We start from the raw sequence: 14336 nt of genomic DNA, 5'->3' as shown, positions 1-14336 counted from the left end.
TGGTAAATACAAAACTTGGGCTCTCTGATCTCAATTGTTTTACCAGAGAATTCAGCCACAAACCAGCAGTTCTTCACAGCTCAGCTGGAGCCCAAAGGAGAGCCCCAGAAATTTCAGCCACTGAAATGCTGAGATTCATTGCCTTGTTTTGGTGGTCACCTCCTTTCTCTTTCTGAGACTCTGTAAAGGAGTGAATGAAAAATTTCAGTCTCAAGGTTTCTTGCAGTAATCTTGTGATTGTCTGCACTCTCTGTCAAGATCCAGGATTCCCAGAACTGGACTCTCCCTTTTTTTTCTGGTCCTATGCAAAGTCCTGGCTGTGCTGGTGGCACCTGTACTTTTAACTGCAGAGATCTCCATTCCTTCCCTTTCTCCCCAGTTTCACGCTGAAGGGTGCAGGTCCCAAGATGCAAGACTTGGCATCCCACTTCACTGTTGAGCCTCAGTCAGGCGTGCTGATTGCATCCAGGCCTGGTGAGAAGGTTGAGATGCTCTTCCACCCCACCAGTGAAATGGTCCTCAAGAACAATCCCATCCTGTACTGCCAGGTGAGCCACCTGGGCCAGGCTGTGTTATCACACGGTGCTTTGGGAGCGTAAACAAGCTAGATGTCTAATGGAATGAGGCCTTAAATTGGAGAATCCTCTCTCCTACATACACAAACAAAGTCTTTCCACACCATTTGCGAGGCTTCTTAAGTGGAGCTGAGAATCTGGCTGGCCTCTTTATTGTTTACCAAGCCCTTCCTGTGGACACAGGTGGCAGATGCCAGCCCAGGTCGAGGACGCCCGGCTGTTGCCAACATCCCAGTGAGGGTGTCGGCCGAAGCAGAGTACAGCAAGTACAGCATTGTGCCCGCCTCGCCCACCGACTTCGGAGCCATGATCGTGGGCACCAGGAAGACCCGGAGCGTTGTGCTGAAGAACATAGGCATGGCCAATTTCACATTCTGCATCCGCCAAACACCCAAGCTTGCGTGTGCGTTGGAAAGCAAAAGGTATGAGAAGCCCTGCACCACCCTTCCTGTCTGAAGAGGCAGCACTCCACAGCTGGTATGTGGCAGGCAGCCAGGAGACCTGGGCTCTCGTCCATTTGCATCTCTGGCTTGGGGAGAGGGAGCAAAAACACACCTCAGTATCCCCATGTGTAGCACAAAGCTGGTGATAGAGCTGCTCAGTCCAGCAATGGGAGCTGCTGGCTGCGAGCCATAAGGAGCAGGAAGGCTTTCCTCTGTGAGGAGGAAGGCCAGCTTTGGCCTTTGAGGCACAGGAGCTCAGCATGACAGATACCTCTGCTTTCTCCCCTCAGTTCAAAGCAAAGGAAATCTGCTCCATCAGCTGTTGTGGTGTGCTGTATTGTCCCATTTTGGCCTTCCAGGTCACTTTCCCAGGTGTGCCTATGTCTCTCTCCCTTCCCCCTTACCCCCATGCTGAGTGAGTCCTGTCACTCAGAGTTAACATTCCAGCAAGGTGTCGTGTGGTTGGTCAAGTTCAAAGGATGCCCCTGTGCCCAGAGGTCATTGGCCTGTCTGGGTGTCATCTTCCCCTGAGACCCTGCTCCTCTCACCTGGTTGGTGGCTCACCTGTACCTCCCCTCCCCCTGTCCCTGAGCTTAAAAGGTGAATCAGACCATGCGGTCTGCGTTCTGTTGGAGCAGTTCCTCACGTTCAGACCTCTGTAACCATGGAATAAACCTCTGGACATTAAACCCTCCAGCAGAATCCTCTCCTTTTTCTCTTCACCATCGCCTGAAGCCATTCCTCCTGAGGTGAACGGGGTCCTAACAAGCCTGGACTTGTTCAGTGCCCAGCTGCAACCACCAGCAAGCCAAGGTATCTCTGGGGTGATACACTGCAGTTGCTGCCTTTGGCCCAGCAGCCAGGGTCAGACTGGCCCAGGCACAATCTAACTGATAATATTGGGAGCCACTTTTTTCCAATAATCAGCTACAAAGCGCTCGACAGGAAAGGAATCAAGCTTGTCAACACCGGTGGGTGACTCCTGCTGCCCAGCAGTGCTGCTGCAGGGGGTGTGAGAAGATGCTGCTGTGCCCAGGCTGGGGCTCATCGCCACAGGGTGGGACGTGGTCTGCAAGACCAGTATCTGCTCAGTCCCACTGACAGTCCTGTAGTCTGGCTCTGACCTGGAGTTGTGGGGTCAACAGAGGGGAGCAGGTCCTGTGTTTGGTAGCTGCAAGCCAGCATAGGTCTGTGAACACCTCAGAAGCAAAAACATCCCCCACTGAACTCCCAGTCCACAGAGCTCAGACAACATCACTTTTTCTTCTTCCCAGTCCCCTACCTCTCTCCTGTCGTTTCTCAGAGCTATTTCGGCTCTCTGGTGTTACCTCTGGAGGTTGAAGGATCAAAGCTACCACCTTCATTCTTTAGATTCAAACTCCTTTCTCTCTGCCACTTGGGACAGGCTTGCAGCTCCTCTTGGCTTGTTGCTCCCAGCCTGGGGCCACCATTGGGCCATGAAGTCATCCTTCCCTGCCCTGTGCCTGGGTGCTTGGGCCCAGCTGGAGGCCACGGCAGGACATACCTGGGGGGCTCAAGGCACAGCTGTTAGCCATCAGCCTCCTCTGGAACTTTTTCTGCAGAGTCACCTCAATCTGGGCGCGTTCACGGTGTCCCCCTGCTGTGGCTGCATCCGCCCGTGTGGCCTGCAGGTGATCAAAGTGGAGTGCCTCGCAGGGCAGGAGGGCACATGTGAGCAGCAGCTCTACATCGACATCATGGGCAGAGACCCCAAGGACAACCCCCTGGGCATTCCCTTCTCCCTGATTGTCGAGTCCTGCCTCCCAGGTACCTACTGCCCACAGTGCCCTTGGTCACACCTGCTGCTGAGCAGCACCTAAACTTGCTGCTTGGATGGAGAGGCATGCTAGCCCTGGTGTCCCACCTTAAAATCCTCAGAGGTTCCAGCCCTCTTCAAGTCCACCACTTCACTCATCCCTCCCAGGCTGAGAGGGATGCATGGAAGGATAAAAGGAAAGCAATGCTCTCTAAGACTGAGGTTGACTGAGTTCCACCCTCACAGCCAGCTCCCCCACCCAAGGCTGGGTTTAGCAATCACCCAGGCAGAAAGGGCTTATCAAGGCTTCTGAGAGGCCAGCAGGGTCTAGACAAATTCATAAGGGAGGCCCCTCCGTGCTCATCCCTCTGGTCTGTCCACAGCACTCGTTCAGGATGTCACGTCAGTCTTCAAGGACTACCCGATCTGCAGCAGCGCCGACCTTGAGTACAAGCTGCAGTCGCTGGAAGGCATGGGCCTGTTCGTCAGAGATGAGAACAGATTCATTTTCAACAAGGTTCTGGTTGGGCAGGAGGCAGAAGCTCATTTCAGAATTTGCAATGCAGGCCGTCTGCCATGTGACGTGGCCCTCTCCATCCTGCCTGGAGAGGTAAGAGCAGGAGGCCAAGGTGGTGGTTGCCCTCTAAGGGCTGGGTGAGAGCCTGTTTTGTTCTCCAGATGCATTGCTTCCTGTGGCCCAGACTAGTGTAGCTCAGTGCAGGTCAAACTGCAGGGGAGAGCAGCAGAGCCAGGGAACAGTTGTGTGGAATTCTGCGTGTCTTGGGCAAGGTTTTGGCTCACACCTCTGGGTCTTCAGTGGGAGAAGTGAATCCTTCTGAACCTCTCCTGGAAGCACACGCAGAGAGGGGCTGTCATGAGCTGACATGCCAGGGCTCAAAGCAGAGCATTTCCTCAGGCTCCCTGGCTTTTCCTTCTCTTTGAAGGCCAGTTCTAAGTTGTTTACAGGGGCTTTCATGCAGTGCCCACCTCCCATGTAGGCTGGGGCAGCTGCCAGCACTCCAAACACACAATGCTTTAGCACAAGGTCAGCATTCCCTGGGAGGGAGGGAGCCTGCCCAGGGAAGGAGGAAGGAAGACACAACGTCTGGGGCTGTTCTCAGTAATGCATTTATGACTAAAACTGTGTCATGTTGAAAGGTGTTTTCTCCTAACACTGCTCTCTGGGCTCCCCCAAGGAACAAATCCCTATCAACAATATTTTCAATCTGGATCCTGTCAAGATGTCCATTCGTGGCTCATCCTCTGCCATTGCTACGGTGACCTTCACCCCGCCAGACAAGCAGAGCTACGACTGCACCTTCAAGGCTTCCCTTGTCATCCCCAAAGGGTAACTGACCCTGTGAAATATTGGGGGAGGCCTCACTGACAGCTGCCTATCCACTGGGAAGGAACAGGCCTCTTGTTAGCTCTAATGCTTTCAGTAGCCTTAGGCAGAGTACTTGGCATGAGATGATCTGGGAGTAACTCTTAGAGTAGAAAAATGAGGCTGATAGTTGATTCTGTATGAAGAACTATCAAGACAAGGAAATATTAGGTAGTCAATTTGAAGTTACTGAGATGTGCTGCAGCTGACCTGGGCGTTTCCATGGACAAAGTTTTAGATGAAGCAGTTTCTGTGCCAGTAAGTCAGTAGTCACATTTTCCTCTTTGTTTCTGTAAAATTAAGTGATCCTCTGTGACTCACTTGCATTCATTAAGCTTTTTTATGTGATTGATTGGAGCTGGTATGAAAGAGGAACGCAGTTCCTCTGCCCTGGGACCTGTGAAATGGGGCTTTGACCTGTCCTTCCTCAGCAATTTAGTGGCTGAATCACAACAAGACAAGCCTAACTGCTAATAAGGAATTGCTTTTATACTGTTCTTGGAAACGATCTTTGCTGATGGTGACGATGATTTCTTTTTGCCTTGTTGCTTTTGTACTGCTTTTGTGCTGTGCTTTTGCTTGTTGCGTAAGTCTCATCTCACTGCAGCCAGGGGATTTGCCATATCTCATCTGGTGCCTCCTTATTTACCTGCTGCACTGCATGATTCAATTAAGTGAAATTATTTTTAACTGCTATTGTGGAAGGCTCTGGCTCTTTGGAGCAGATTCCTCTGGTGAATGGCCCTGAGTGGATTGGGAAGAGGCTGCTGGGGGGCTGTGTTGTGGAAGCCCCCCAGCAGCACCAGGACCACCAGGCAGGGAAAACACTGTGGGTGGCCCTTGGTGCTTCACTTGCCCAGTGAGAAATGGGTTAGTGCCAGCTGAAGTTGTTTCTGCCCCTCTCCTGCAGCTCTGTGGAAGTTCAACCCCAAATTCTGACCTTCACCATCAGTGGGAAGGGGCAGGAGCTGCCGGTGACAGTCGTGCGCCCCAATGCTCGCAGCAAGAGGGGAACGGCCGTGCTGCGCTTCAAGAGGCTCCAGCTGGAGCATTCAGAGATGCTCCCCCTGGTCCTCCGTAACAGTGGCACCAAACCTGTCAAGGTGAGGAGGACCTGCTCAAGGACGGTTTGGGAACACTGCTTGTGGCACAGGTGAAGGGTCCCAAAAAACATGGCAGACCTGGGAAGAGGTGTCAGAAATTCTTTTTAAGCAAGTGACTGACATCTGTTCTCCAAAAAAAGAGTTTTTGAAAATTTTCCATCCAGTCTTTTTTCTTTAAGTTGAGCACAAGAAAGGTGGTGGAGTATTTTCCCCCATCTCTCAGGTCACCTTTTGTTCTCATGGACATGTGTGGTTTCCCAGTTCCATTAGATTGTATTTGATCCCAGTTTACTACATTTGAGGGAAACTTAGTTGGGGTTTAATTACATTCTGCCCCTTACTTTCTGTCCTGTTTGGTTCTGTGTCGGCTCTATCCAGATGCCTCTGAACGGCCTTTCTTCTCAGCTGGTTTGACTTCACTTTTGTGCTCAGTGCTGTTTGTAGTGGGAGAGGTGCCAGGCTGCCATGTGGGACCAGCAGCACTGTGGTGTCAGTCCCTGTGCCATCCTGTACTCACACCAGCATCATTGTGCTCTGGCTTCTCTTTTCTCAGTTTATGTTACAGCTGGAGGATGAGCACGGAGCGTTCTCCTTGAAAGGCAGGGCCTTCACATTCAAGACAGTCCTCACTGGAGATATGGAAGAGGACTCCGTCAGAAGCGGTAAATTCCTTAACCATGCAGTGTGATCATGCACAGAGGGAAAAGGGAAAAAGAGCCCTGCCCTTGGCTTCTCTGAGCAGCAGCCAGATGTTAGTTTCATTCTTTGGGCTCTCTGTCCCCCAGGCTTTTCCTGGGGACGTTTTGCAGGGTCTCCTCCTGGGAAGTTGTAGGAAGTTGTTCAGTTCTTCTAGACAGGCTGGGTTGAGTTGTGGGAGACTGTCACTACCTCAGTGGGCCCTCTGAGGTATTTGCTGCATGTGGAAAGGTACCAGCCTGAAGAGACACAGCCCTTGAGCACACAACCAGCCAGCAGAAGCCAAAAGCACTCTTTGGCTGAGCTTTGCATATGGCTGGAGCTGGCTGGAAGCAGGTGGAATGAGGGCTGGGCATCAGCCTGAGGTTAAGCTGCTTAAGTGGTGCTGTGTCTGGAGGTGGCAGGCTTGTGGACATAGCAAGAGGGTCTGGAACCACTGTGGGTAGAACCTGTGCTTAGAAGGCAGCTGGTTTCAAACTCTTATTCCTCATTTATCCTATGGAAATATTTCCTCTGTACAGCTGTATCACTTAACTCTGATTTCATTGCTGTGCAGAGACCAAGCCCCCAAAGCAGACTTTCATCCTTCTGCGTCATGGGCAGTCGGCACAGTTTAAGGTCATTTTCAAACCCACCCTGGCTCAACGTGTGGAAGGGAAGATTGCTCTGGTAGTGGGGGACATCTGCATGACCCTGGTTGAGCTGGTGGGTGAAGGCCACAACGACGAATTCACCCTCGATGGATTAAAGGAAGACACCCAGGAGAGGAATGCCAAGAGCAGTCTGAGGAAAGACATCATTGATGGTAAGAGAGGAGAGGCTGCCAAGGTGGAGCAAGGAGGAGGACAATGTCTGATCACGTGTGTCCTCCCTCTAGCCAGGCCTGGGCTGTCACCCGCGGGACTTGGTGGCCTGTGGGCGTGGCAGCCATGCATGCAGAGCAGTGTGTGCTGTGCTGCACGTCGCTGGCTCAAGGATGTGTCAGGGTGTTTGCCTGGAAGTGGTGGGATGGGGAACTGCCTGGGGAACTGCCTCCAGAGGGAGGAAGGCTTGGAGCAAGGAAGCACTGAACGTGCAGGTGTCTGTGCACCCGAGGGGGACAGGTGGAGCTCCCTGCATGCTGACATGCCTTGCTCTCCTCCTCAACAGCTGTCAGAGTGAACCACATCGAGTTTGGGCACTGTCCTGTCGGGAAGCGCTGCCGCAGGACCTTCACCATCACCAACCGCACCCTTACGCAGGCCATGCGCTTTGAGTGGGATGCAGACGCCCCGTTCCAGTTCTCCCCCAAGGTGAGCATGCACTGCTCTGCCTCTCCCCATTGCTCGGGCCCTGCCCTGGTGCTCCCAAGAGCAGGCAGGGCAGGGAGTCCTCACATGCCACTGATATCCCGTTCCAGTGCCATGTAGGAGATGCAGTCCCTGGCTTGGCTGGGCCAAGGCTGCCAGCCTTGCAGACAAGGCTTCATATTTTGGGAGGTGGCACCTTTTGTTCTTACTTTTGTCTGTCAAATTTCACATAAATCCACTCTGAGATGCAGATTTCTGGCACAGCTGTTCACCACATCAGTTGCTTTTGCTGTCAGTCCTGCCCTTGGCAGTGCTTCCAGTTTGGAAGTCTTGACTGTTTCCCTGATTCTCCCTAGGTGGGACACCTCCATCCTGGCTGTGCCAAGAACATCGCAGTGATCTTGAGATCAGATGTCCCAGTCACCTTCAGAAGGCACCTTGTGAAATGTAAGGTGACCAAGATCAACTTTGAGCTGCCACGAAGGAAGGTTCTAGACTGGGACGACCAAATGCGCACTGTGACGGTGAAGGATACCACGTGGAAAGACCCAGCAGGCAGGTGGCCTAAAAAAGAGAAGGTAAGAAGCAAAAGGGCAAAAAAAGCCAACCCAGCTTTTACTAAAAGAACCACCATAACAGCATCACTGCTGGCTGTGCAGCTCCTGCTTCCTCTGGACACTGCACAGCCACGAGGCTCAGCAGCAGTGCATTCCAGGGGAGAGGTGGATGCACAGTGACTGGATATACTCACACAAGAGGGGGAAGCCTTTGGACAGGAGACCTTTAGCCACACACAAACTATCAGTCTGTGCCACAAGCACAAGTGTTGCAGCCCATGTTGAATGGGAGACAATGTTTTATAATTTTATCCCATTTTATGGTGTTAGAAATCTCTTCATCTCATTTGGTGCCTTTTCACCAACAAGGAGTTAAGTCTGCTGCACTCTGTCTCTTCTTTTAAAGTGGAGAGAAATATACTTCTCCTGCATATGCTGGTGAGCTCCAAGTTTTGTCTGCATGGATACCAGAGAGTTTGGTTATAATCTCTGTATTGTGTGGGGTATCTCATCACGAAGTAACCCAGGCACTGCATGACTCTATGGAGGAGTCCAGAGAAGGATCATCTCCAGAGACTCTTGCTTTTATTGTCATTATTGCCAAACACACTCATCTTGGGCGAAGGTTCTTTCTGAGTTTCTGGACCATTTTAAGGCCTCTAACAAACATCCTCTTTTCTATCAGAACATCTGCAGTTGGAGACTTTTCCAGTGAGATCTTTCACATCCCAAAATGCCCATGCTCAGCTCCCAGCAGTGTGGCTGTTGCTCCAGACATGACATCTGGAGAGCACTTTCTCCTAAGACAAGAAAGAAAAGGTGCTTTCTAGAACTCTTCAGTCTTGAGGTTCTCCATCCACAAAGCTCCAGCAGGAGAACTTAACCCTAATTTTGAGACCTGCTGGATTTACAGGGGACAGGAAAAAAGCCAGTCCCTCTACAAGGTTGAAGGACAGGGACTGGAACACAGCTATCCATGGGGATATTAACAGCTGTGGTAGTGACTGCTTGGATCAGTGGGCAGAAAAAACTACCGTAGCAGAGCAGTCCTAATTTTGTCATCTTTCCAGGGAAGTAAAAGTCAATGGTCCTTTCTAGTCCCGCTATGAGGCTGATCTTGGAGGCCAGAAGATTCCCTTCTCAGCCTGACCTTCTGGGCTCTGCTCAGTGATTTCTCCCTCCTGTGTTTGCAGGTGGTTGAGCCAGTCCTGGAACCAGCTCACACTGTGGTGGAGGAGAGCAGCCAGGAGGCTGAGGTGTACCTCAGTGCTGTTGTTGCCCACGCCCAGTTCAAACTGAGCACAACCGTGGTTGAGTTCAAGGACACCTTGCCCTTCCAGACAAGGACAGCCTTGTGAGTGCTGGAGGCCAGCAGGGCCCTGTGAGCGGGAGCTGCCTTTGCCCAGGGCTGGCCCAGTGCCTGCTTGCCAGAACTCTGCCCCAGCCCCAACCAGCACAGGCCCCTTTCCGTGCACACAAGGCCAAGCAGGAGATGGTGCCAGGAGAGCCTCAGGGCTGCCAGACCTTTCTGCTGAGAGCAGCCATGGGTTTGCTCTCACTGCATGTCGCCTGTCCTCATCTGCTCAAGAATAAGTTTGCAGTCAAACCAAGACCTAAAGTCCAGAGTAAGTCCCTTGGCTTCAATGTCCTGGGCACCATGTTCGCCCTTTCTTCTTAAACATCCACACTTGGAAATGCTGTTTTGGGCCACCCAGGACAGCAGTCTGAGCATGGCAGGGCTGCCTGGGGAAGAAGGTTCTCTTCAGCAGAAAGTGGTACCAGGAGGCCATCAGACAATGTTACTGTACTATTTGCTTTATATTTATTGGAAATATTTTGTTATTCCTCCTTCTTGCTTTTCAGTTTCAGGCTATGCAACACAGGGAAGATAGCCCTGGAATACTCCTGGGAGGAAGCTGGAGATAGTGAAGCAGCGATGAGGACTGCTCTGGCACGTAAGGGCATTTCACTTGGTAGCTGAGAGCCTGGGGAGAAGACCCTGCCACTTCACCCCAAAACATGAATTGCTTTTTCATCCTTCTCCACACATCCACTTTCATCAGCATCTTCCCAGCTGCAGCTGGAGAGTTTTTGCCCCTATCTGCCATTCATCCCCTTCTGTTCTTGCTCTGCCACTTGCGGTCTGCAAAGGAGCTGAGCCAGCCTCTGGGGAGAGCCACGTGCTGGGTCAGGACTGGGAAGGGGGACATCAGGGACATCTCAGACTCTTTGAGAAGTCTGAGACTGGGAAACACAAGGGTGTTACAAGTGAGCTGACCTGTAGCCACTGTCTGTGTGCAGTTCCTCACTCCAGGGCAAATGCAAAGTCACTGTCTAAAAGCAACTCTCCTGCTTTGGCACAGGAGTGTGTGCTTCAGGCAGAGACCCTGTCCCAGACGCCCCATTTCCTGCTAAAAGTACTTGGCCAGAGATGCTCCAAGTGCATCCCAGCTCTTTTCCACCTACCTGCATCAGGAGGCAGAGCTGCTGGCAGCACAGGATTTTGTCTTTGAAAGGTGTCCTCCTCCTCTCTGCAGGTAATTTCCTCTCCTCTGAAACTTTAAGGCGTTGCAGAAACCTGCTGCATCAATTTGGGTGGCAGCAGGACCATGAAACTCAGGCTTTTGAGCTACGGCTGCTGCAGCGGCTGGCCAAGCACCTGCAGGATTCCAAGAGGCAGCAGTTCGAGGAGCAGGACCATCCCAAGAAGCTGCGCAACTCAAAGCGCGTTGGTTCCGCCCTGGAAATCTTCCCAGACGCCATCTATGACCTGCCACTGTTCTCCATCAAGCCCTACCACGGCATCATCACTCCTGGCCAGAAGCAGGCCTTCCAAGTGCAGTTCTCCCCAAAGTGCGCGGGGATGTTCCAGACCACCCTGCTGTGCAGGTGAGAAACATCCAGCCCTTGCCAACTCATGTTTCTGATGGCTATCACTGGGTGATCCCAGGGTGGAAAGGACCCCAGTAGGTCATCTGGTCCCACATGGCACAGGGTTGTGTCCAGAGGGCTCTGCAATAATTCCAGTGAGGGACACTCCACACCCTCTCTGGGCAACCTGGCACCTGCACAGGAAAGAAGTTCTTCCTCAGGTTCAGGTGGGATTCTCTGTTCAGGTTCTGCCCATTGCCTCTTGTCCTAATGCTGGGCACCACCAAGCACAGCCTGGTTCATCCCCCAACACCCTGCTTTCAGTCCCTCTGACTGGGATGGGGAGGTGGGCATGGAGTCAGGCAGCCCCAGAGAGGCGGCACAAACACCCACAGGAGCACAGAAAGATCATCATCCTGCCTTGGGAGGGAGACACTGGGAAAAGACACTGTATGGAACATCACACTGCTGGAAGGTTGCAAAATCTGGGAGATCCAGGAACCAGCAAGTGCCTAGCTCTGCTTCCTTTGGAGACAAGCAAGGCCTGCTTCTCTGCCTGGAACCCTGTGTGCTGGAGTTGGTCCCCAGGCACTTAACAGGTCATGGTCCTGCCCTTGCACCTCTGCAGCCTCCACGCAGCTTGTTTAATTTGCTGCATGCTGCTTGCACAGACAGAGGATGCAACACTGTGCAACTTGCTGTGCGAGTTGCAGAGCAACTGGCTGGGAATGTTTGTCTGGCTAATACCAGTCCCCTTCTTCCTAGAATTTCTAACCTGAATCCAGCTGAGAAGATGAGGCAGGTGACTGTGAAAGGCAGAGCCTTGGAGCAGAAGATTCTTGGTAGGGCAGACGGAGAAAGGCCAGGGAGCCAAGGATCAGGTGCCCTGGAAAGCAGCACCTGAGGGACAGCATTTGTGTCAGCTGGAGCTCCTGCAGGAGGCAGCAACATCGTGCCTTCTGCTGCTGCTGGTCCCCCACTCTTCACCAGAGACCTCTGCAGCTACCCTTCTGAGCTCCAGTGAAGACCTCTAGCCAACCTTTAATCACCTACATAACTGTTTATTAGATTGATAATAATTCATTTTCAACAATTAATTCTTAATAAACAATTGCTAATACATGGTTAACTGTCAGCTTGTCTTGGTTGGAAAGACAGGTGTCTGGGGGACCTCTCTGGAATGCAAAATGTGACCTCCTCCTCTCCAAATTATTATCACTTTGAAATTAAGGGGCTTTCAGGCAAAGATATGGGAGAAGTTCTTTGCCAGTATGTACAACAAGGCAAACAAACAACAACGCTGGCAGCAACAACAAACAGAAGCAGATACCCAACCACAGCCTTCCTTGGGCTGCAGGCACTTTCCCTTTGGTATAGTTCCAGTCACAGCTGGCAGGAAAGGGAGGCAAATAATGAATAAAGCAATTGCTACAGTAATTGAAATTTAGCTACACCAAGGAATGCACTGGAGAGCTCAAGCACTGTATGATCAATTCTGAAGAACTTATTGCTGCGAGGGAGTCTCTGCAGTAGCCTAATAGTGACTGGACAATGTTGAAGTTGTTCAAAGATAAAGAAGTGATGAGAAAACACCCTAGTGAGGGAAGAGCCCTAGCCCTTAGACCCTTTCAAAATATGCAAATACATTAGACTGAGTTCCCCAAAATACAGAGGTGGAAATATCTTCTTGGAACAGTTGATCACCTCACCCACTGGGAGCCTTTGCTATCTCAACTGCAACTACCTCCAAAGTGGCTAAGATGCTATTAGAACAAATCATTCCCAGATATGCAAGAACTGAAAGAATGGACTCAGGTAAGGGAACACACTTCAAAAATTTTATGTTCTATGTGTTGTATTAGACATAAATTGGAAATTCCATACCCCGTGCACCCTCAAAGCTCTGGATGTGTGGAGAGAATGAATGCTATCCTTAAGAACCATATTACCAAATTAATGATTGAAACCAGATCAGCATTATTATGGATCAGAACTGCTCCAAGAAAGGAGATAAGAATTTCTCCCAATGAAGTATTACTTGGGTTACCTAATCTGGGAAGGTAGAGCTGAAACTAATGACTTCCATCTCAGAAATTATTGCAGGCAATTACAGCTGGTGCTTTGAAGAGTTGTTTTTTCATAAGAGGTTTACCAAAGGATGTCTTCTTCATTAGCAGATGGTGTGACAAGGTGTTGATTAAAAGACCAATCAGGTCCACCTCTATCAGAATGGTGTATAAAAGAATGCATTTCTAATAAACTCAGATATTAGCTATGCACTAAGAACCAGAGGAAGTAGCCTCACATTGAGAGGAAATTCAGGTTAGATTTTAGAAAAAAAAATTTCACTGTTAAGGAGTTCAGGCCTGGGAACAGGTTGGCCAGAGAGGGGGTGGAGTTGCCATCCCTGGAGCTGTTAAAGAGGCCTCTGGATCTGACCCTTGGAAATGGTTTAGTGGTTTAGCGTTTGCAGTGTCAGTGCTGGGCTGACGTTGAACTGATGGTCTTAAAGATCTCTTTCACCCCTGCCAGTTCTACAACTGCAAGCGCTCCCCGCCCGGCTGAGGGGAAGGCTCAGGGCTGTCCCGAGTCCAGGGGCGGCCGCGCCTGAGGGGCTCGGGCGGCGCTGCGGCTGCGGCGGCTCCTGAGGGGCCGGGCCGGGCTCTGCCCTCAGCTCCGCCAGATCGCAGCCCTCAGGCCGGCGGGGCCTCCGCTGTCCTTCAGCCCGACGATCCCAGCCCATCCCATCCCTCAGTCCGGCGATCCCAGCCCTCAGCCCGCAGATCCCATCCTCAGCCGGGCCGCGCTCGGCAGCGGGCACCCGCCTCGCCTCGGGGCTTACCCGGAGCCACCCGCGCCACTGGACCACAGGTACTCGAGCCGTGCCCCATATTCCCCCTCGAGACTCCCTAACCTTCCCACACAAGAATGCAGCTGCTGTTTCATCAGTAGACTGTTGCCTTTCATCCCCCTCCCCTCTTTCTTATTTTCCTTCCCTTTTATATTTGGGCTGATCTGGAGTGCTTGCTAAGGCTTCAGAGTGGAGCTGTGATAATGAGCTGTAAATCACGCAGGGCTCATCTGAGGGAGGAGGGAGCTGAAATGGGCCAGGACAGCCCCAAGTCCTGTTGCACAGCGCAGCGTCCTCACGGCCTTTAGCTGCTGCTCTGGGCTTTGGTTTCCACAGGAGGCCAGCAAGGCGCACTTGTCCCCTCTGGGTTTGGTCCCTGGTTTCGAAGGAGAAGTCCTGCCCAGGCTGGCTGCTCTGCTGGCCATGCCAGCCGTGTGCTCTAGTGCTGCTGAGCACACGCCCTGACAGATCTGCGCTTCTCCAGGAGTGGTTTCTGAGGTTTGAAGCAATGTTACTGGGTTGTTTGCCATAACTGATGGCGAAGTTTCATATGCAACACTTGCCAGCTGTCTGTTGAGATAAATCTAGTTGCTTGTCTTTCCACCTTGCTCTGTGATGCAACAACTGAGGTGAGCTGTTTGCATCTAATTAATGCAGGCTGGCTTATAAACACTATTTTGTGTACCTTCTGTAGGTTGCAAAAGATCCAGGAAAAAGTCAAGATGTGTTCTTGTATACATACAGTTTTAAACCCCTTGTCCTTCCTACATCGTATAATTGTATAAACACG

General features: G+C 51.6%; 1 protein-coding gene across 1 annotated transcript; it reads left to right on the top strand.

Moving 5' to 3' along the window:
• Nucleotides 1-881: 881 nt before the first annotated feature.
• On the top strand, nucleotides 882-11642 carry LOC131089608 (hydrocephalus-inducing protein homolog). The gene is made up of 14 exons (XM_058034434.1): nucleotides 882-978; nucleotides 1946-1989; nucleotides 2602-2806; nucleotides 3179-3405; nucleotides 3992-4143; nucleotides 5090-5282; nucleotides 5836-5944; nucleotides 6535-6783; nucleotides 7128-7270; nucleotides 7624-7845; nucleotides 9018-9178; nucleotides 9688-9779; nucleotides 10362-10713; nucleotides 11461-11642. Exons 1-14 carry the CDS (start codon nucleotides 882-884, stop codon nucleotides 11597-11599), a joined length of 2385 nt encoding a protein of 794 aa, XP_057890417.1. The 3' UTR covers nucleotides 11600-11642.
• Nucleotides 11643-14336: the final 2694 nt, after the last annotated feature.

This window comes from Melospiza georgiana, chromosome 14 (assembly GCF_028018845.1).
Source record: "Melospiza georgiana isolate bMelGeo1 chromosome 14, bMelGeo1.pri, whole genome shotgun sequence".
NCBI classification, from domain to species: Eukaryota; Metazoa; Chordata; class Aves; order Passeriformes; family Passerellidae; genus Melospiza; species Melospiza georgiana.
The sequence above is the reverse complement of the archived record's forward strand: the minus strand, read 5'-3'. Positions and strand labels throughout refer to the sequence as shown.

What these genes read in the sequence shown, in the direction of transcription:
- LOC131089608 (XM_058034434.1), top strand. Translation starts at nt 882, where the DNA reads ATGATCGTGGGCACCAGGAAGACCCGGAGCGTTGTGCTGAAGAACATA. An exon ending in TCTCCATCCTGCCTGGAGAG is followed by an intron (nt 3,406 to 3,991) that starts GTAAGAGCAGGA and finishes GGCTCCCCCAAG; the next exon opens with GAACAAATCCCTATCAACAA. An exon ending in TCCCTTGTCATCCCCAAAGG is followed by an intron (nt 4,144 to 5,089) that starts GTAACTGACCCT and finishes CCTCTCCTGCAG; the next exon opens with CTCTGTGGAAGTTCAACCCC.